The 21,131-nt window shown below is 40.0% G+C and overlaps 1 protein-coding gene across 2 annotated transcripts in view; it reads left to right on the forward strand.

Annotated features, from left to right (window-relative positions):
- Nucleotides 1-21,131, forward strand: part of clybl (citrate lyase beta like) — a 69,883-nt gene that overhangs the window by 27,572 nt on the left and 21,180 nt on the right. The window contains exons 1-2 of one of the 2 annotated variants that reach the window (XM_080903299.1): nucleotides 6,483-6,630; nucleotides 13,878-14,091. In XM_080903299.1, the coding sequence (XP_080759425.1) occupies nucleotides 6,497-6,630; nucleotides 13,878-14,091 (348 nt within the window). In that variant the 5' untranslated portion in view covers nucleotides 6,483-6,496. Of the gene's footprint in view, nucleotides 1-6,482; nucleotides 6,631-13,877; nucleotides 14,092-21,131 lie in introns of those variants that run through there. The other variant, XM_080903300.1, reaches the window with a different exon arrangement.

The raw sequence follows: 21,131 nt of genomic DNA on the forward strand, positions 1-21,131 counted from the left end.
CCACTTCTTTATAAGGAAGCTGCCATTTTGGCTTTTAGCAGTGCCACATTTAGAAAGAGTAGGGAATCCCCATGGTAAATAGGAAGATTAGATGTAGGTGTGAGCTGAACACTCATTTAAAGATTAAAAAAGGAGAAGAAAAACAAAAACGCAGTTTGGCGTCAGATCACCACAATATGTAAATAGCGAACAAACCCAATTGTGGTACACAGGGAAATGTGTGTTAATTGCTACCTACTGTGTTTTATGAAAGCAAAACACAGACTTAAATAGACATGCGGAAGGTCCTCAGGTGGAGAGTGTCCTTGATTCATCAGTCCCATCCTCACATCTATGTTGTAGGAATTTTCATGAGGCTCTGTCAGACAGTAGAAGGTTAAAGGAGTTCATCTGGACTACATTCAGCAAAGAAAAAAATTGGATATAAGATGTAATTGGTTTTTTTTTTATAACCTTATTTACATTTTCATCCTTTTGTCAACTAGACATTTTAGTATTGTACTTTATTTATTTTTGTTTTTTAATCTGCATATAATCTACTTTATTTGTAAAATTTACATTATCAAACAGTTCTGGTGTGGGGGAATATGGGAACACCATGGAATGAAGGCAGCGTTTGTAGAGCTCTTGCACTTTCATGGGGTTTACTGACTCATCAGTGGCTGTGTTGCGGTGAAAGCCGGTACAAGAATTCTCTCCATGTGGTGCGCAACACCTGCCGAACACAGAGCTCTGACAATCTTACTACCCAGCTTCCTATTTGCATCACAGCTTTTGCTACAGGAAATGTGTTGTTGATTTAATGATGTGGTGGTGTTTTTAGGTCTGTTGTTCAGGAGAAACTGCTGGAATTCACAAGGTTATAAATGAATGTGTGTATTAAATTCGGATACAACTTGCTTTATATTAGCAAATAATTTCATAATAGTTTTGTAGCTAATTTGCAATCTCAAGTTTGATATCCAGTGAAAACAATACTTAAGAAAAATGATTGAAAGAAGTGTATTTCTGGCCCCTGTTTACTTTGTTTCTTGTTTTTATACTTGCCAAAAACTCTAATCACTTACTTAGACAAGCGAGAATCCAGATGTTGTCGTTCAGGGCTGATGCAAAATGTACAGTCATACCTTATTAATGCAGGGTCCCACTGGACCAACTAGAAGGGCTTTCAGCTTACAGTCCTTTTTATGTGGCATGTAGGGAGGGGCTCTGGGATGCTTTGGGGGGTTGTGGCCTATATAATACTTCCATGGTTTTGGCAGTAAGATTTTCAAGAAACTTCCTGGTGTGTCAGGATCAATCAGGCCTAAGCCAGTCTTAATTAAAGGCTCGGGGCTGGGCAGAAGTCGAGGGCAAAAGGCATCCCCGTTGGTTAAAAGAATGAATTGTCTGTCATTACAACACTATGGGGAGTATCAGCTTTATTACTTAAAATTCCTCTTTAAAGAGACTGACCATTCAGGCTTTGACGTGGACAAATTATAATATAGTAGTGCCTCATAAATAGCACAGTCAGATATCATTCTGCCATCTTGTGACTTGATGAAATTGACAGGTTGAACCAATTTCATGTATACAAGAGGGATGTCCTGTATGCATATCGTGTGATTTTGGCTTTGGACATTTGACTATGAGAGAATACCAATGTTCACTCTGTTATGAGAAATCTTCATTCAACTCTGGTTTACTGCTTACCGTTTCTGTCACAGTGAGAAGTACTTTATAGTGCACCATCTAAAAGCCCTTCATGTGTAGTCCTTTTTCTCAGTGCTTTTTGAAGTATACATATGTTAGGATCTTGAATCTAAAGGTCAAATTTATAGTAAAAGATGTCTTGTTTGCTGAAGCAGATTTATTTATAATAATAATAAAAAAAAGATGCAGTTATTATATTAGACCACTTGGGGGCACAGGCAACTTACAGGGATGGAGCTTGAAGATGGGGTGTGAATGTTGTACATGGGGGGGTTCATTAATTAAATGGAATATGATCCAAAAGACTCAATGCTCTCTCATAACACATCATATCCCACAAGAGAGAAAATAAGGCAAATACCACAGATGTCCCCTTTTTTCCCTTTCCTGTTTTTCTGTGGTTATAGTTTCCTCCAAATCCAAACGTCAGACAGACAACGCCTTAGTATGTTTTGGTCTCCTGAGTGGATCTTTCCAGTACACCCATCTGTCAGACTTTTTTTTTTTTTTTTGAGGTCTGAGGAGGGGTATGGGGGTGTAGTTGTGTCTGGGCTCGAGCGGGTAAATGGGTGGGGGCAAGGAACCAGACGCACATATCACATCACAGGCCAAATATCCTAATGCTCTGATCTACCTTCTGATCTACTGTCCCAGTCATATCCATATCCAGGTTCATATCCACCCAGACACACCCCAGCCTAAGAGCTTGTATAGTAGGTCTGTTGCTACCATGCTTTCTTTTTAAAGCTAACCCATATAAGTGCTTTCCTGCGTTATTCACTCTGTTCTGCAGCAAAATTAACCAATGCTTTTCCACCTGTAAAGTCGACCAGGTATCATGTCATCAACTTCATCTTCAAATTGTGCGGTTTTATTTTGAAGTTAATTTGAGGTGCTAGTGTTGCTGAGCAGGGACAAGTGTTCTCACCTGCAGAATTGATACCCTTAATGCATTCATATAATGGACGATTATGTAACACTGTTAGCTAAGATGGAAAGTATAGCCACCTTGCCCGCATTAATGCATTCAGGCTCCACGGTGTCACGTGGCTCCAGTGATCCACAGGGCTCAAGATGGCAATGCTGTTTAGCAGTCAGGATATGTGTGTCTGTGTGCTGGTTAGAATATGTGTCTGTGTGCTGCAGTGTTTGTTAGATTAGCTCAGATATGTGTGTCCATATGGTTTGGCGGTGACACATTTGAATCCTTCTGGCCTGGTGCCAAATATGTGTAGATGATGCTGTGCAGTGTGTGGATGTGTTTGTGTGTATATGTGCCACTGTCTTTACGCTGAACCTTTTACCTCACCTTGCCTTGTGGCGTTTGCTTCCAGATAGGCCTATTTAGGTCTTGTGAGATCATATAGCCACAGCATCTATCATGCAGCCAAACGAGGTGGGAGGTGGATTAATTTGGCCCATGAGATGCTGTCATGGGAAGATGATGTCGTGCATGCTAGCTTCCTTGGTTTCCCATTGGTTGAGAGGCAGCGAAAAAGTAAATGCCAATCAGTGCTACCTTTCCCCATATCTCTCTTTTCTTCCTGTGCTACTGTGACACAAACCTAGTGACATGAGTTGCGGAGAAGGCTCCCCACCTCTCCTCCGCCTCTTTTCTTCCGAGCACTGTAATCCTGACACTAAAAAAACGCCCCTCAGAGAACAAGTGTCAGCCTCAGAATAGAGTGTGCTGTCAGCTCCCCCTTTTCCCCCTTCTGGTTCGCATGTTAGAAAGTGTTAATGTTGATCGAGGTGACAATTAACTATGGAGTGATCACAAGTAATGCCGCTCACTCTTAGTGCTGATCACTAAAACGTTAAGTAATTGATCTCGATATGACTGTGACTGGGAAGATGACATAATGAGGCAGTCACTTTGGTGAGTGTCGTGTAAGCTTGTCCACCAGATGTACTTCAAGCCTTTGCATATGCATATTTGAATTACTAATATCAGCAGAGCATCTATAGTTTTGCCTTTGCTTTGAACCTTAATATATACACATATCTATCATATATCTACATGGAATGATTTTCTTGAAAGGAACTAAATTTCCTTTTGAAGCAAACCGTTATACTGGGAAGCACACCTATCTACTGTTGCTTCTATTGAGATGGACCTCTGATGGCTGATTCTGAAGAAAAGAAGAAATATTTTGGGGACACGGCACGAGATACCGATTGCATTTTAGCCCTCGCTGTCAAGTTGTGAAACAGCCTTTAGATATTTGCATTAAATAAATGAGAATGTCTCTCATATCCAGCCCTGTGTGGCCAAAGGTTTACTGTCGCAGATGCATGCTCCATCTGGCCCTCTCCTTATCTTCATTCTTTAACTGTTCAGGTACACAACCATGGTTGGTGATTATTTTGCATAACATTTGTTAGATGCTTAAAATGGAATATTTCTACTTTAGTATTAGAGTGAAAAAAGATACATTAAAGAAGTCCTGTTAGATGGAGCTGTCACAACATTTCCAAATTGAGTCATACCTCTTTGTTTGTCTAGCTTGGGATTTTGGGTAATACAGGGTTGAAAGGGGTCAAGTGTTCCCCCTATCCCAAGCAAACATGGACATGGTGACAGCCGATGCGACAACAAATCTCCACGAGAACTATGCTGTCCTGCCAACATTGTCCCCGCCTCTCCGCTACCAGCACAAACCCCTCACCCCTCAGCCTAGGGCTGTGATCCTGCATAGCCAGTATAATGAAGCCATATAAGCCTGTTATTTGCTGCTTTACGGCTTGTTTTATGAAGGTGAGCTGACAAGCAGCTCCCAGAATGGTTCCTGCCACTTTAACAGACAGCATTACCAAGAGAAAAGGAGCTGTGAGGAGGGAGGGCAGGGCTCACCGGAGAATGTGCTGGGGACCTTTATGTTAGCCCTGCCAGGGCTTTTGATGGGTAGAGGTCTGGCTGCAGGCTATCACTGGTAAATTTTACGTCTTCCATCTTTTGTCAGGGGGACATTATTGACGTTTGACCTATGTTACTATTCCCACCTCCTCTTCACTAATCAATTACCACATCGATCCATTAATCAGACAGGGTGATGGCCAGTGAAAGGGCCCATGGGTATGTGTGAAGAATTGTGGGATAGGCCTCAGGCTATCGTGGAGGAGGGCCTTCATTTGTGGAGTACAGTGTTTAGAGTTTGGCTTAACAAGTAGTGCCAACCGTTGATTTAAAAGAATAAATGTGACTTAATACAGAAGATTTCTTATTCAAATGATGAAATGTCAATGTTTATACATTTGAAAGCTATTTAATAATTTATGCAAACTTGAGCAGATTATGAAAATTGCATTCATTTTGCACTAATCATGGTTTTTATTTTAAATTGAGCTAACCCATTGTCTCACACAAATACATGCACACATGGCTTTTTTGTGTTTCATCATATTGATGGAAGAAAAGTATTTCATGTACTGGGAAAAACACAGCTTTTTTTCAGCTTAGATGTATTCAGGCTCAAAAGCATCATCTAGCTTTGTTATTAACGAAGCATTATTTAGTATGACTTGTGAAATGCTGGGCCAAATATCAGCCATTACACTGTTGCTCTAAAAACAAGGATCCTTTTGAGTGCAAGCAAACATTTGTGTCCGTCTGACTGTTTCCATGGAGGTTGGGCAGTAGCATAATTGTGTTTAGGACACAAACAGAAACAGATCAGACACACAGACAGCCAACAGATCAAAACGGAAGCTGTGGGAGAGGAATCCACCACGCTTTGATTTGGTTTGGTTTCGGTTTGGTGTGTACAGACTAAAGCCGTCACCCCAGTCTGTCTCTGCCCTTGCCAAGTTGTTTGCCAAAACAGGAAAAGATTTGGGAAAGAAAGTTAGAGAAAAGCCATGGGCTGTTTCACCCCCCCCCCCTCCTCAGCACGCACACACACACACACACACACACACACACACACACACACACACACACACACACACACACACACACACACACTCAGTCTGACCAAGGTCCAGCCAACTCACCCAGCTCTTGTGGGTTTAGTGAATTGAGAAGACACTTCTTGTGTGGATTTTTCAATTCTTCAACATGTCATTTGGCTGGGAGTGCTATTGTCCCCTGCCCCTTTTCTCCCTGCTCCTTCTGCTGAGACGAGTCGTGTCATCCCCTCGTGATCAGCACTTTTGTTGCTTTTGTTTTTGGCCCTACCTCAGAAGTCCATCTTGTCTTTTATGTCACTGCCTTTCATGCATAAGGGAACAGTTGTGGCCTGTTGTGGGGCTGTTCCACTGCATTTCCACCAGTGGGGTTTCCTTTCATTCTCTTCAAAGTACTACAATGGGGCTCTGAAGGCCTGAATGGCCAATGCAGAGTGCACAATCCTACAGAGCCCGCTCATTTTGTTTTGTCAGAGTCAATAAAAATGCTAAGTTAAAAGCTAACCCCCTTATGCCCTCCTCCAATAGACCGACTTGTTTGACCTTTAAGTCCCCCTCTCAATTAACTTTTAATAATAAATTCATTGATTTAGTTTTTTGTCTTAACACTCATTTCAAGTGGATTATTCTGCATGTGTTTAATGTTGTGTTTTCTTTTACATTCTGTATAACTAATTAATCAAACTCATAGTGTGCATACAGCATGACATTGTTGAATACTGTCTTGAGATTTGAGTCTTTGACAGACAAAGACAATGCGGGGAAGCTGGAGTGATATCTGCCAATCATCACGTAACATTGCAAGCGACTGCAAAATATAAGACCTGTGTCCTTTGCATCGTGGCTTTTTGCTGTCCTGAGATCTAGATTAAGATGTATCTATTCAACCAGTTTTATGTGGAAGGATAAAAAAGAAGAAGAAAAAAGGCTGCTGTCGTCTGTGAGCATTACGATGGAGGCCTTGCATAAAAGCATTGTGGGCCAATTTGTGAGCTGGAAGAAAGCCGGGGACTTTGAGAAGGATTACAGGTAGGCAGACATTGGCTGCTGAAGATAACTGCCATGACTTTGTCCTCATTCTGTAGATTAAGGCATAAAACCCAAACTAATGAGATTGGAAAGGGGAGAAGATGTGAACGGGAGGATGTGTAAGGTGAGGGACATTGTTACTGGAAATAGCTTTTAAAAGAAAAGCAAGAAAGATGTAGCATGAGCAATGTTATAATCTGACATTTTCAATTTCTGCTGCAAACACATGAAGGTTTCTTTAGTTGAATGAGTGAAGACTTGGGTTAAAGAAGTTTTTTTTTTTTTTAGATGTAAAATTAAATAATCTTTATGATGGCAGTGGAACAGCACATGATTCTATTGAGGGGATGTGGATTATTCAGAGCAAAATGAATAAAACAAATCCTATCCCTTGCAAAGTACAGTCAATACAGACGTCAGCAACAAAATGCTAGCGTGGCCAGTAAGCCATTGTCTCTCCTGCTTCTCTTGGTAAAAGAGAGACTAGCCCCCAGTAAATTCTGAAACCCCCAGCTGATCTATACTGGAGGGGAACGGATTGCTCATCCTGAGCTCCAACTTGCTAGAGGGCAAGCAAAGAAAGCAGGGGGCACAAAAGTAGTAGAAAAGTGTTTGATTCTTTCCTCTCCCTGTCTTGGGTGTCTCTGGTTAATTTTTCAACATTTCTCTGCCATCCAGTTGTGTCCTCAGTCCTGAGGCAGTGTGAAAAACAGAAAACAAAAAACCATGCACATACAGCATCATGCTGAGAGGAGGACCATGTGCGGGGAATGCTTCAGCTCTTTCATTCTGAAAAAACAAAAAGTGTCAGACAGGCAGGTGGACATGAAGGTAGGTAAATATTGATGACTTTTTGACCATTTTATTTCCCACCCGCAGACAGCTTTCTGCAGACAGAGGGCTTGTTGATGCTTCAGTAACATTGATTTCCTCCCTACTCTTTATTCATCTTTAGTTTCACCAAATTTAATCTTGAATCTTAAACGCCACAGACCTCGGAATGTAGTTTGCATATTAAAAAGTAGCTGATTATTGTGGGGTAGAAACACAGATCTTTAATTTTGTGCATTTTAGACACAGCTTCTGCCTGCACCACCATGCTGGAGATAATTGTAGAAATCTACATATTGAGAGGGAGGCTGTCACTGGCGTCTGTTTTGGAGTGGGCCTCTTGTTATCTCCTGTAATTCATGCAGTTGGATGAATATGACCACCTGAATTAGGCTATTATGCTGCCATGTGGAGGGCAGTAGAGTTACAAGAAACTGTGATCATCATGTCATGATAATGAAGCAATTACTACAGAGTATCCGGAATACAATATTGAATGCCAGAGTACAATAAACAGTGCTTTGAAACTGTTATGTCACACACATATCTTATGACAAATTGATTATTAATCATGGTCTACAGTAGTATGCAGTTAAATCAGCAAGAACATAAAGTAAAAAATTGTAATGATAAAGTTAAAGAACACTGTTGTGTCCCAAGTTTGACCAACCCCCACAAACACACACACTCAGATACAAAAAGGTTAAAGAAAAATTAGATTAAATGAAATTAAAATACTGGATTTTTAGTATTGTTAAAAACAAATGTATTCATTGTAAATACCATAAAGACTAACATAAGGTGTCTAAGCGTTGAGATTTTTGATCTCAATGACTCGAAAACCTGTGTATTTGTGTATATTTTTTTCATACATGTACAAGTTTCATTGCAATAGTGCATCCCCATACCACTACAGATACACTGATAAAAGTCCATCTCGTCTTTAGCCCACCTTTCAAAAAGCAATTCCACATTTTGTTTTATTCAATAAGCCTATATTATCCAAGAAACAACATTTCTCCCAGAAACACTTCATTTGTTGTCTGTCAGACTTACAAATGTTTGCTCATCGGTGGACTTTTGTCCATTCTAAAGAACAAGCAGGGAGGATATTTGTGGAAAGCTGTTCTTACAATGTTTGTGGTTTATTGTATTCATATTTTACACAATTCTTTCCAACTTTTTTGGGGGAAAATGTTTTATAGAATTGAAAGATAATTTTTTTTAAATTTAAAATATAAATTATGTAGCAATAAGCTCGTCTATAACAAACAAGGCCTTTCCTGCTCAGTGAAACTATTAGTAACTACTACTAGTAGTATAGCTTGAGATTGCCATCTTTGACAGTAGGGTCTACACTTTCCCAACCTCAGCAGATGTTTGTATCCATATCTTGACTGCTTCTCTCTCCTCTGAGTAACTGTGATCATTCCCACAGCAGCAGGCTTTGTCACTTAAACATGCAATACCACCCAAAGCTGTGGTGAACTTTCATGTGTTCACAGGACCCCCAAATGCCAGAAGCAGAATCTGAAACAGAACACAAACTCCTCAACGGTCTAAACAAGTTGGCGGAAGTGTGAAATCGTTACAAAGTTTGACATTTCTTAGTGACATGCCTGTTACCTTGAGAGATTGAGAGACACATTGATGCACCTGCCTGGATTAAATAACAGGGGATTTCAGAGATAAGGACATGAATATGGTGAACGTGTACAGTAGTCAGAGTGGGGTAGATAAGATGTGTAGTTCAAGGATTTGTGGTTCAAGGTGGATTTATTGTAGTTGGAGTCTACAAAGATTCTGACAGTGAGTGTCACATCATCAGAGGCTAGTCTGTTTGAGTTGAAGATCAGTTGGTTGTTCTGTACTTGTGAACAGCTTTGTCCAAGACACTGTCTGGTGTTGACGAAAGACACAAATCTGCATGTAAAATACTAATTGACAAGTTACTGTTAGATTGCTGGTCCAAACATAGTATACCATAGTCGGGGTTTGTACCCATGTACAGTCTGACACTGAGCTTACCACCCTTTTTACTGCATTCTACCCACCACCCCCACCTCTTTTAGTGCCGCCAGGCCTGCGTCTGTTGCTGCCTCTCTAATAAGAAACATTCGCACCCAGCACCATATAACCCACTAACATATCGCTACCTCTGATCTAAGACCAGTAAACACAGTCAATGAGGCAAGCCTCAACCACTTTACAGCTGCTATATGGTCACATAGCCCTGAGTTGTCATAACCCCTCATGTAAAAAGCCAGAAAGTAAAAAAGGAGTACAGGGGAAAACAGCACTCTAGGGACTCTTTAAATATGTAGAATGCAAATATATCATGCATTGATCTAATAATGTGGAAATATCAAACAGATGTTGTATGATGTAAACAGAAATCTAGAAGTTATGTGTGTATTTGGTTAGGATGTTCAGATTCCCATTTGTCGGAGCTCTCCTTCATTCGCTGTTGTGGTTGCTTGACTATATAAGCAGTGTCTTTAGGTTTTCATGAAAACTTTAATGCAAGTTAAATGCATGTTTAATGCAAACAACCACACTCACCATCTTTAATCCCAATGCCAAAACAGCAAATTAAATTAAGTTCACCATTTTCCGTCAATGACCAGTTACAATGTGAAAAATTAACTTTTTGGTTGTAACTGAGCAGAAAGTTAATCTTTATATGTTACTGAATTTACCTGCTGCTTCTGTCTTCTCCTACATCATCTATAAACACTGGTGACCTGATGCCACTGGAAGCTATTGACGCTCATGCCATTGCACTGGCTCCACTATGTTTTACAGATGATGTTATATTCTTCAATGATGAGCTTTTACAGATCTTCTGTATGCGTTTTCTTCTTCCCATCATTCTGGTACATTTTGAATTTAGGGTAAAGATGGAGAATGTTTTTCACCTGGCTGGAAGTCAGTCCTGCCAGTTACTGACCAAAAAGCTCCCAGGAGTGGTCGATACTAGCAGCTAGTATCGACCACTCCTGGGAGCTTTTTGGTCAATTTTATCAAGAACATCTTATAATAGGATCACTATAAGTGCAACGTTTGTGAACATTCAGACTACACCCATTATGAAAATATTATTTTTAAACTCCATATGTATCATATCAAATCATACGGAGAGTTATGAGCACATTAAAATTTAACAGAAGCGTAAATACCCTGTCTAATCAATGAGTCAGGGCAGAGCTATGGATGTAGCTGCACTAGTCACTGTCTTCCACATGTAGATTTTCCTTTGCACCTGGGCGTCCTTCTTATTCTTAATCATATAAACTACAACACCTGTAGGTGTATGCTGCCCACTTCAGCACTGGAGGAATTGCAGACCGGGTACATATGTGGCCTAAGGTATCCACTGTAATGAAAAAGTACAGTAGCGAATTCAGAAAGAGTATTTTTCTCTATGTCAGACTGCACCTAACTTTAATCTTGACTTTCAGTTTGATTAAAACTAAATGAATTTAAAGTTTCTAGACTGTAATTATCATGACTGTGTCATTAATGTGTTGGTAAAATGCAGTGCTTAACAAATTTGTCATGAATAACAAGAAAACACAAATAATTTATAAATCTGTCAAAAACCTGTTTACAGATTTAAAAAAATACAGTTATTTATTGGTCAAATAAACTAAATTCACAGTTTTGTATCCAAATTTGAGCTGTTACAGTGAGAAGTCAGAAATTAATCAAGCATGACATCCAGCCAAAGTATTTTTTCTGATCAGGAAATGAACTGTAGTTTGGCCACTTAATCAAAAAATAATAATTTATCATTTTTTGTCTTTTTTTTGTCTTTTTTCAGTAAATTGATTGGATATCTACTGTAATTATACCTTAGCATTTAAAATATTTTGATTAAAGGGTTACACACATTATAAAAACAAACACAAACATTTGTTAGTTACCAATATTGTTAATTTAGGGCGGCTGTGTCATAAACCTTACTCTGGGTGGTGGTCTAATAAATTAGTTATGCACTGTGTATCCTGTGAGAATCAGCTTTGTGGCAGTTCCCACTTTGGTATGTGTCTCCAGAGCCACATTTTGGCATTACAAAGCCAGCCACTCAAGTGTTGCAATGCAAAATGACCTCAAATTTGATTTTATTGTGCAAGGTGCTATTTCTGCTTGCTGAGTGTCAGTACATGCCACATATAAATATAAGAACTTTTCACATTCATGGCATTTCACACAGTCTTTTTCAGCGTGTATATTGCTCATGTTCCCATCATGATGCCGATGAAAAAGTGATTTATCGATTGGTACTTAGTATAGCGTTGTAACAGTTCCCCTGGTGCAGTGTGCATAGAATAGAATAGACTCATTTCATTTTGAGACTCGCCTGGATTCTTGGACCCGCTGTCTTTCTTTCTAGTTTCAGTGCTGCTGTTTTTCATCTCTTTCTCACCAGTTTTTGGTCCTTTAGATTTAAGTTCCTAAACGTATTGTGAGCTGTACCCATTTTAACGGGTCTACAATTTGCATGGGGTTGGCCGTAGTTCTCCCTTCAAACTTTGTCCCCAAGCCTTTTGTAAACACACTCAATGCCTGGAAGCACTAAAATGCTGGAAGCATTTTAAATTGGTTTTAACTGCCTGCTACAACTGCAACATCTCAGTGTAGATTAGGCCTTATTGGGACTGGAGGGCATGTGGAAGCGTAGTTGACAGGATTAAGTGGCTATTGAAGTCACTTTAGCTCCTTTAGAGAGCGAGAAACATGAAAAGAGAATAACTCAGCCCCTCTTTACAGAAGGGATATCCCCTCACTTGCTTTCTTTCTTTCTTTTGCCCTCCTCAGGCAAAGAAAGACACCAATCTACCAATAGGATCCTCAGACTTCTGATACCCAGAAAGAGTACAGCAATGTTAAAAGGTGTTTTCAGGAACCTTTCCATAGTTGCAGGAGCTGATGAATGTAGTACCCTATTATTTCTGTGTCTGCGCAGCAGATTCTAGGTCCTATTGTAGTTTTTAGAACTCTGTTTTTGGAGCTCCTGCTGTCAGTGTCTCATAAGAGCTATAAGAGGAACTTTTAGTGACATAGGCTTTCGTGATGGGTACAGATATAAATACAGCATTGGCAACTACAATTAAAAACAGTGTAAACAACTTCTTTCTCAACAGAGAAATGAACTGACAGTGACTCCCAGGCTTTGAGCCTGTGTGCACACAATTACTTTTGGGTTTTCATTCACACAGAATCGATTTATTTGAATATCACATTATCTCCACAAGAGGGCAAACCATATTAATGAGAGACATAAATATTTATTTATACAGAATGGACATCCGGTGCCCTGAGAGAACTCTGCTGTAAGAAAACATGAAACAACAATTGTTTTCATTAATGCAAAATGAGCAATACTCAGGAAGTGCTCAAATCCTCATGGATCTGTGCTTCATGAAGTTTCCCCCCAAGCTTCTCATAAGGTTTAATAAATATCTATTCAGTCAGCACATATCAGGTTCCAGAGTTGCGACCATATACCGTCAGTCTTTCTGGAGCTCAGCTGGGTTTTGAACTCTCTGCTGTCATTACAACACGATTGTTGTTAAAATGTTCCAGACCTGAAGTGACCCCACCTTCTTTGAGCAAAGGATCAGCAGGTATCGGGGAATTTCCTTCTCTGTTTTTTTTTTAAATATTTTTTTGGCTCGATACCAAATGTTAGCTGACTATAATATCTATAATTTACTTACTACTACCACTGACAATGCAATTTGTGACTTCGTAACATGGCATACTTGCAATTTAATTTTAAATTGCATTATCTTTATGTATACTTAGTCATTTGGGAATTATGTGACTAAAAGAAAACATTATTATGTAAAATTGATTTTTACCTTCAGAGCTCATGGTAGGAATAAAGATCCGCACTTTTAAGACAAGTTTTTCTGTGACTCAGCACTAAACAACAGTGACTCTGATACTCATTCACTTTCTGCCGTGCCTAGATATTCAGCAGCGTGGCAATAATTAGCATATGAGTGGCTCGGTGTTTGGGTGAGTTTGTTCTCACAAAGACTGCCAAAGCACAGGTCAGCGTCTCTCATTCACTTCAATGAAAAGCTGAAGGGCAAACAGAACTCCCAAAATGAAATGCATCCAGACTTTCACTCAAGTCTGAGTGAGTCCTCCTCACTGGATCTCCATGAGTGTTATAAACACTACATATATTATGAATGCAGCAACAGCCTTTAATTATTCATGGCCCTTAGCTACTTATTGATACTGTGTGTGCTCATGAGTAATATATGCACCAGAGACATGAATTAGTGCATTCATAGTACACCTGCCTGCCATTTCTATGTATGTACTCTGTGCACCAAAGCATGTATGTTTATGTCCTTACATCATCATGTCCTTATGTATGTGTATGTTGTTGTTGACAGAAAGGGCGGGTGGCTCCGGGCCGCAGTCTGGCAGTTGTATGCTGAAGCATGGCGTCATCACTATCACTCTGCAGGCTCCTCTCTGCACTACATACCCCGCAGGGCAGTTCTCTACTGCCCTGGCAACGATGAGCGAAAATTGAAGAAACTAGCCTCACTGGATGTCGACTGTGCTGTGCTGGACTGTGAAGATGGAGTAGCCCTCAGCAAAAAGGTACATAAGTACTAAGATGCATGCTTGTAAATGAAATTCAGCTTGGTATTAATAGGATAGCGGGGAAGCCACAAACACTCCCATAGCTGTCTGATCTTGGATATATTTTAATTCCCATATCTCTCTATCAGACAGGTGCTTGGTCTTAATCACTCAAAGGAAAACTACCTAAGTGAGATGTTTATAACAAGCACATTTCACCCCATTATGATAGTATAAAGACAGCGCTCCCCCCCTCAACCGCATTAGAGTCATTTAAAACAAGGTGACCATGTCCCACTGGGATAGCAGTGGGAAAGCACCAGATGCAGCAGGTTAAAAGCATTCTCCTCCTGCCCACGCTACCTCCTCATTGGCCCTGCTGGACTTCCCATGAAATTGTGATTGGAGAGTGGGATAAAGAAGGGGCCCGGGCAAAAAGTTAACTAACAAAGGTTTTTAAGTCATGATAATAAAGATGATTGATATGGCTGGAGGCTGTTCCTGTAGTAGACAAAGACAATAAGATGATGGCCTGTGTGACTGACAGCTAAAACTGTGACCCTGCGATGGTGTTGGTGGGATGTAAGAGCTTCTGTCTTTATTGTGTGATAAAGGAGAATGTGGAGAGGAATGCAGCACTGAAGGAGCCATTCAGGCTTCAGATGCTGGACTGTTGCACTGTCAGCAGGTCCATGTCCCCATCTTCCTTGTGTTTAAGCAGAAGTGTTTTGCTCCAGCATATTCTTTACACCAACATATTCATTTCACCTGAAACATGAACATTTTGGGGGGCTGAATTTGTAGGCAACAATTGCAAATTCAGAATTTTGTTTTTCTCATTTTCAAAAGGTCTCCTCTGTGTTAGCTACTGCTGGGTTGTGCCTATAGCCCCAGTATGTGCTTTTACAAATAAAGTGAAAATGTACATAGCTACAGGATATACCCATTTATTCAAACTGCAGAGTAATGTCCCTCAGCAGGCATACCACTCTACCTTCCACTACTACTTCTCTGAGTAATTCACATAAAAATACCAATACATTAAATTCTGGAAAATAAAAGCAGAACATAGCGTCAGAACAGATTTGAGCTTTTGACACTTTTTGACATGTTGGCTTTCAGCACAGTGTGCAAAAAGTCTTGTAGCCTATTATGTGTTTGCTAGGTCGTGCTGTGTAATATAAAAATTAGTAATATACTCAATAACAAAATGCACATTCCCTACTGGCACCCTTTCTTCACTTTCCACACTCTTGGCGTCTTTCTCCACTGTGGCAATTGGAAATCCATGGGGGATGTTGTGTAGTTGTACCTTCCCTTAAGATGATATTTTTTCCTTTTCAATGAACAGTTCTTTGTGTGAATGTGTGTGTGTGTGTTTCTGTGTGTGTGTGTGTTTGTGGGTTTCTGGGAATACCACAAACATTTGTTTTGGATTTATAAATTTCTATGTGGAAATGAGTTGACTGAAATAATTGTTTTACTTTTCACTGTGTGTTTAAAAAAAAAACTTTTTCAAATTATTTTCATTACATAGCCTGGGGGGGTATTTATCGTGATTTTTTTTTGACCCCTTTAAACCATCAAAGCCAGACTGACAAAATATTGTGTCTTAAGTCTGGCATTATTTTCAGCGGTTCTTGTGGAGAGAAGCAAAACACGTGAGGAAACAGGTGCTGATACAAATTTTTACATTTATTGTTTTTGAGAAATTAAACAACTAGTTAAAGGAGGTGAAAAATCTTGTCAAAAGGTGTTACATGCTTCAGAGGTGATGCACTTCTAATGATGCACTTCTAATTGATGCCTGCTGCCTACAGAGGCTGTGTAATGGCTCATATTTGATGCTTTATGGTTATATCTACACCCAAAGCATACTTTTATGCTTTTATGATTATTTTATTCAGTTATGCACGCATAAATCCAATAATTGTTTATTAGGCTCTCAGTGCTGCTAAAACACAGACGAATTACCTGACAGCTCTGTACATAAACACACCTGGAGTCAGTGAAAGAGAACTGATGCTGCTCTTTTGACGGACGTTGTGTAATGTGCGCACACAGGTTGGTTGAGAGACTATTTACAGTTTATTGACATGAAAACTCAACACACCACTAAAAATATTATTAAATATCTTCAAAGGAACTTTTCGTTTAGTGCCAAAAAAACGTTGCCTGTTACTTTTTTCTTCCACGTCTTCCTGTTTTTATGTGCTTTCTCTTGCGGCTCGTGGCTCACAGTAAGTTTAGTCAAGTACCTACATTAAAATTTTTGCCAATTTTTGATGCGTTTTGGCTCCTGCTTAGTTTTAGGTTTGGATGTGTTTGTTGGAAGTCGCTGTGCCAATAGCATCTGCAGAGTAAATGTAACTTTATGCAAATCAGATGCAGATGCTGCTGCTGGACACGCATGCATCTTACTGCCCAAGTAAATACCAAGCTCGATTGAATAATGCACTGACACAGTTGTGTGTACCTAGTGAATGGTAATTTGCAGGAAGCGTTGGAAGCATACCCCGTAATTGCTTGTCAAAAATATTACCCTTACCCTGTCTTTTATTAACTCAGTTTGAGCTGTGCGTTGGGACCAACTGATCTATAAATGGATGAGAGTTAGCTATTACAATGTGGGTGTGTGTCTGCTGACAATTTCAACACCGTATAGCCTAGAAACGATTATCTTCACCATGACAACTGCACAGTCTGCACTGTGGGTTTGGCAAGGCATGCCAGGCTTCAACAATGTCCTAAAGTCTCATAATGCATATCTAATGGGAGCAAAGCAATGACCCAGCTTGCTAAATGCCATTCTGAACCACTGTTTTGGTGAATATAACAATGGCGAGATGGCGAAATGTTGAGTGCAGTTACTGAGTATGCATGAGTAGGCCTTAAATGGGGCTACTGCCCACCACCACACTCCTATTATGTGTTCATTAATGTATTCTTTTCATTATCTTTCACCTTCACCTTAAAACAGGAAAGGATGTTCATGACAAAAAGGTACGTGGTGAAGGTCACTCTGGCCCCCCCTCCCCTTTTAAATTGAAATCCAGGAATGCTGGCTTTAATTGCCTGCCACTTTGACTCTAAAAATGTCTGCACTCCATCTTGGCAGTAATGCTGGCAGCTTAAGAGGTAGGGAGAAAAGAAAGGGAGTAAAGGGTAGGAGCCACCCAGAGCTTGCTAACTGTCGCCACGGACCCAGAGGGGAAAGAAGGAGGAGGTGAGAGGGGAGGGAAGACAAGGCTGACTGCTCTAACACTCTTACACATATCATCATATCTGTATGATCAGTGGGGTGGAGGAAAAGGGAGGGCAGGTTGAAACCCCAGAGCGGAACTGACGGCTACACCTGTCCTCTCTCCTCCTCACTCCCTCGTCGTCTTGTTCTTTACCGTCCCCCTCTCTCGCTCGTCTCCCCTCTCTAGGGTCCGCAGGGTTAAGATTGTTTATGTCTCTCTCCCCCCATGTTCTGTCTCCGTCTCTTGGTGCCCTTTGGTCCAGTATTCCTCCTGGTGTTTCTCTTTCTGCCTCTCTTTTCCCCACATGGGTCCCTCCATCCTCCATGACTCCCCCCTGCCTCCCTGCCGCAGAGATTCTCTCCTAATCCCTGGAAGTTTGGAACTAATGAACTAACTGCTGAGCCGCTGCCACGGAGCTTGGTCCCAAACTATACTGTACTTCACACTCGATTTCCTCTCCAGATGGCATAGTGGCGCGGCCGGCACAACGGGGAGCACCTCTCACACACCCGCACGCGCCTGTAAATGCACACAAGACCAGCAGAATACAAACATGCACACATGCATGAGTGTGTACGTGTAGTCACATACGGACATTCGCACACAAGTACACACAGATAAACACATACACAGATTGTTACAGTTGGTATCCCACTGTACATCAGTGTCCTGCATTCATTTCAGTATGTTACTGAACTAGGAACAGTTGTTAGGGCTTGAAAGGAGGTAATTCACTTTAAAGTGTAGGTAGTATATACAACTAAATAGAAAGTCGGTGAATAAATGGAGTAATCAGAGCCCAAAGTAGTGTTTAAAGTGCTAATATGAACAGAAATCGGTCAGTAGTAGACTGTAAGATTAAATAAACAGAAGGTTGTGATTACAGCCATACACTGTACCTTTGGTTTTGCATTATTAAATCTCATTTATATATAATACTCTTACATTGGATGCACAAAGTCTTCAGGCCTCCATAGAATAAAATGCAAGGCAAACTAAAGCATTAACACATGAACAGAATATTGAATGTGACACTTTTACGACAAAAATAAACAAATAAACAAAAGTCTTGTTTGTTAGAGGGCAGTTGTCTATAGGTGGATAATAATGTCATGCGCCCCCTGTAGTCTAAGAAAATATGATTTTTTTTTTACCAAATTGACCATATTTCACATTTTCAAAATGAGTAATCAAATTATATTTACAGCACTTTACATTGACTTTACTTTGTGCTCTACTTAGTGACTTAGGAAGTGATGGTTAAGTGTACATGACAGCATCTAATTCGTAATGCATAGTGTTAAGCCAGACATTTCTCTCTCTTTGTCTTTTCTCTGTAATTCTGTTTTTACAGTAACACTAATATCCACTGGTCTTGGTACTTTCAGTTGAATGACACATTGTGGAGTGGATGTCATCATTATAGTTGTATATTAACTTTATCTCATTGTCAGTCAATGCATGAGCTATGGTCTATGCATGAACTGTGTCTGACACCAGAGAATTGCAACTTAACATAAATTATGCAGCCAACTGTCAACTGATACGTGACCTCAGTTCACTGCTCATTGTGTTGTTTCAGAGGACACTCAAAGGCCCGCTCCCTGTTTAAGTGGATTCAAATGAATAAACTCTTGACAGAAAGTGCTCCTGGGGAATAATGGTAACCGGTAGAATTATGAATGCTAAACATTTCTACTTATTGTGTATTATACAGGATGGGACTGCACACGTATTTACATCCTTGTACGTGTGCTTGTGCATGTGCTCTACATCTCAGAAGACCCCAGAGACTCCAGAGAAACTCCCAGTCTGTCTGCCAAAACTCACAACTGAGATGTAATGCACTCCGCCAGAAAGTAGACCCTGTCCTGGCCATACGAGAAATACCATCCAGTCCAAACCTTACTGTTTAGAGTGCGTGCGTGTTTTAAGTGTCATTTGTCAGGAATCAATTGGTCTGTTTGTTGAGAGTACCATGGGTAGAGTAACCAAGTGGTCAGGGTGTACAAGGGAGGGATAACAGTCCTGTGATTAGCATCCTTTGTGATGAAATGTTGATGTATTTGTTGATTTTTTTTTTTTAATTTATAAATTTTTTAGCAGCAGTACTTTTGTGTGTCTGTTTTTTTTCAGTTTCAGAAGTTGTACACTTGCTATTAACAGCTTTTTTTCGGCCCCTCTGGTTGCGTTTTGAAACTCATTTGTGCTACAGCTTCAGTGGACTGAGTGCGAGGAATGAACCTGAGCAAGGCAGTGGAAAATGCCGAGATGGAGAACAGAGAGGTCCTCTCTGCCTCTCATTATCCTGTTACACTCTTGTGTTTTCACTGGCCAGCACCACTCTGTGCTACGTGGCTTGCGCAACCCACCCAGTGCTTAGAAAGTAACCCAGTATGAGTAGTGTTGATGGAGAGGAGTACAAGGCGATGAAAACATTAAAGAATGGGAGGAAGAGAGGGGATGGAGCAGATGGGAGGATGAGATGGGAATATACTTTAGCTCTTATTTCACAAGAGATGTAAATATAAAATTTAATATTGTGTTTAAGTATTGGTGGGCATTAAGGGAACAAGAACTTGAATTACTAGTTAGCGCTATAAATAACATACACTAAAACCTATGAAAAAGTTTCTTGCTCTAAATCATAATCACTTGAAAATAACATTTGTATATATAACAGTGAAAAATGGCAATATAAGTTGAATATGTCTGTTTTTTGCACATCTTAAATGTATGTCTTATTTTTTTTAAATATATCGTTCACCAGTTCTTGTTTTCTTTTATTTTCTTTTTGCTTATTTGTCCTTTAATTGTTTCATCTATTTTGGGGCAGATACTAAATTGTAGTAGAGGTAAATGAAAATCCACTAGAAAAAGAGAGCATATTTCTCCTTTACTGGCTTCTCTTCATTGGCTCCCTGTTAAATCCAGAAATGAATTTAAAATCTTTGTCATCATATACGAGGTCTTGAATATTTAGGCCCAATCTTTTTCTAAAGACCTTATAGTACCATATCAACACAATAGAGCACTTCGCTCTCAGACTGCAGGCTTACTCGTGGTTCCTAGGATATTTAAAAGTAGAATGGGAAGCAGAGCCTTCAGCTTTCAGGCCCCTCGTATGTGGAAGCAGCTCCCAGTTTGGATTTGGGAGACAGACACTATCTCTACTTTTAGGATTAGGCTTAAAACTTTTCTTTCTGACAAAGCATATAGCTAAAGCTTGATCAGGTGACCCTGAATTCTCCCTTAAGTTAAACTGCAGTAGGTTGTTGGGAGCTTCCCACGATGTGCTTCTTCTTCATTCACCTTTTTCACTCAATGTCTTTATACAACACTCTGCATTTAATTCCACAGCATGTCTTTGTCCTGTCTTCCTCCCCTCACTCCCAATCAGTCATGGCAGAAGGCCATCCCTCCCTATCCAGTTTCTGCCGGAGGTTTCTTCCTGTTAAAAGGGAGTTTTTCCTTTCCACTGCCTCCAAATCACTTTCTCATAGATTGTTGGGTTTTTCTCTGTTTTATTGAACTGAGCTGTAGTTAAACTGCAAATGAGCTTTAGTGAACCTGTATATCAATAGCATGAAGGTAAATTAACATGTTTTAATTGGGATTGTGCTCATTTGGTCAGTAACTATATAGTGCAGCCTTCAAGAGTGCCTACTTTAAAACAGAACCCTAAAATGATTGTGTTTAAGTCTGATTCATGGTTGAATCTCAGCAGGAAATTAATTATAGTTCTGTGGAAATGTTCAGAGAATCTGTACAGCACACAAATTTCACCTTCATGCATTTAATATACCTTCCACA

Source organism: Rhamphochromis sp. 'chilingali' (genome assembly GCF_963969265.1).
Source record: "Rhamphochromis sp. 'chilingali' genome assembly, chromosome: 14".
Classification (NCBI taxonomy): domain Eukaryota; kingdom Metazoa; phylum Chordata; class Actinopteri; order Cichliformes; family Cichlidae; genus Rhamphochromis; species Rhamphochromis sp. 'chilingali'.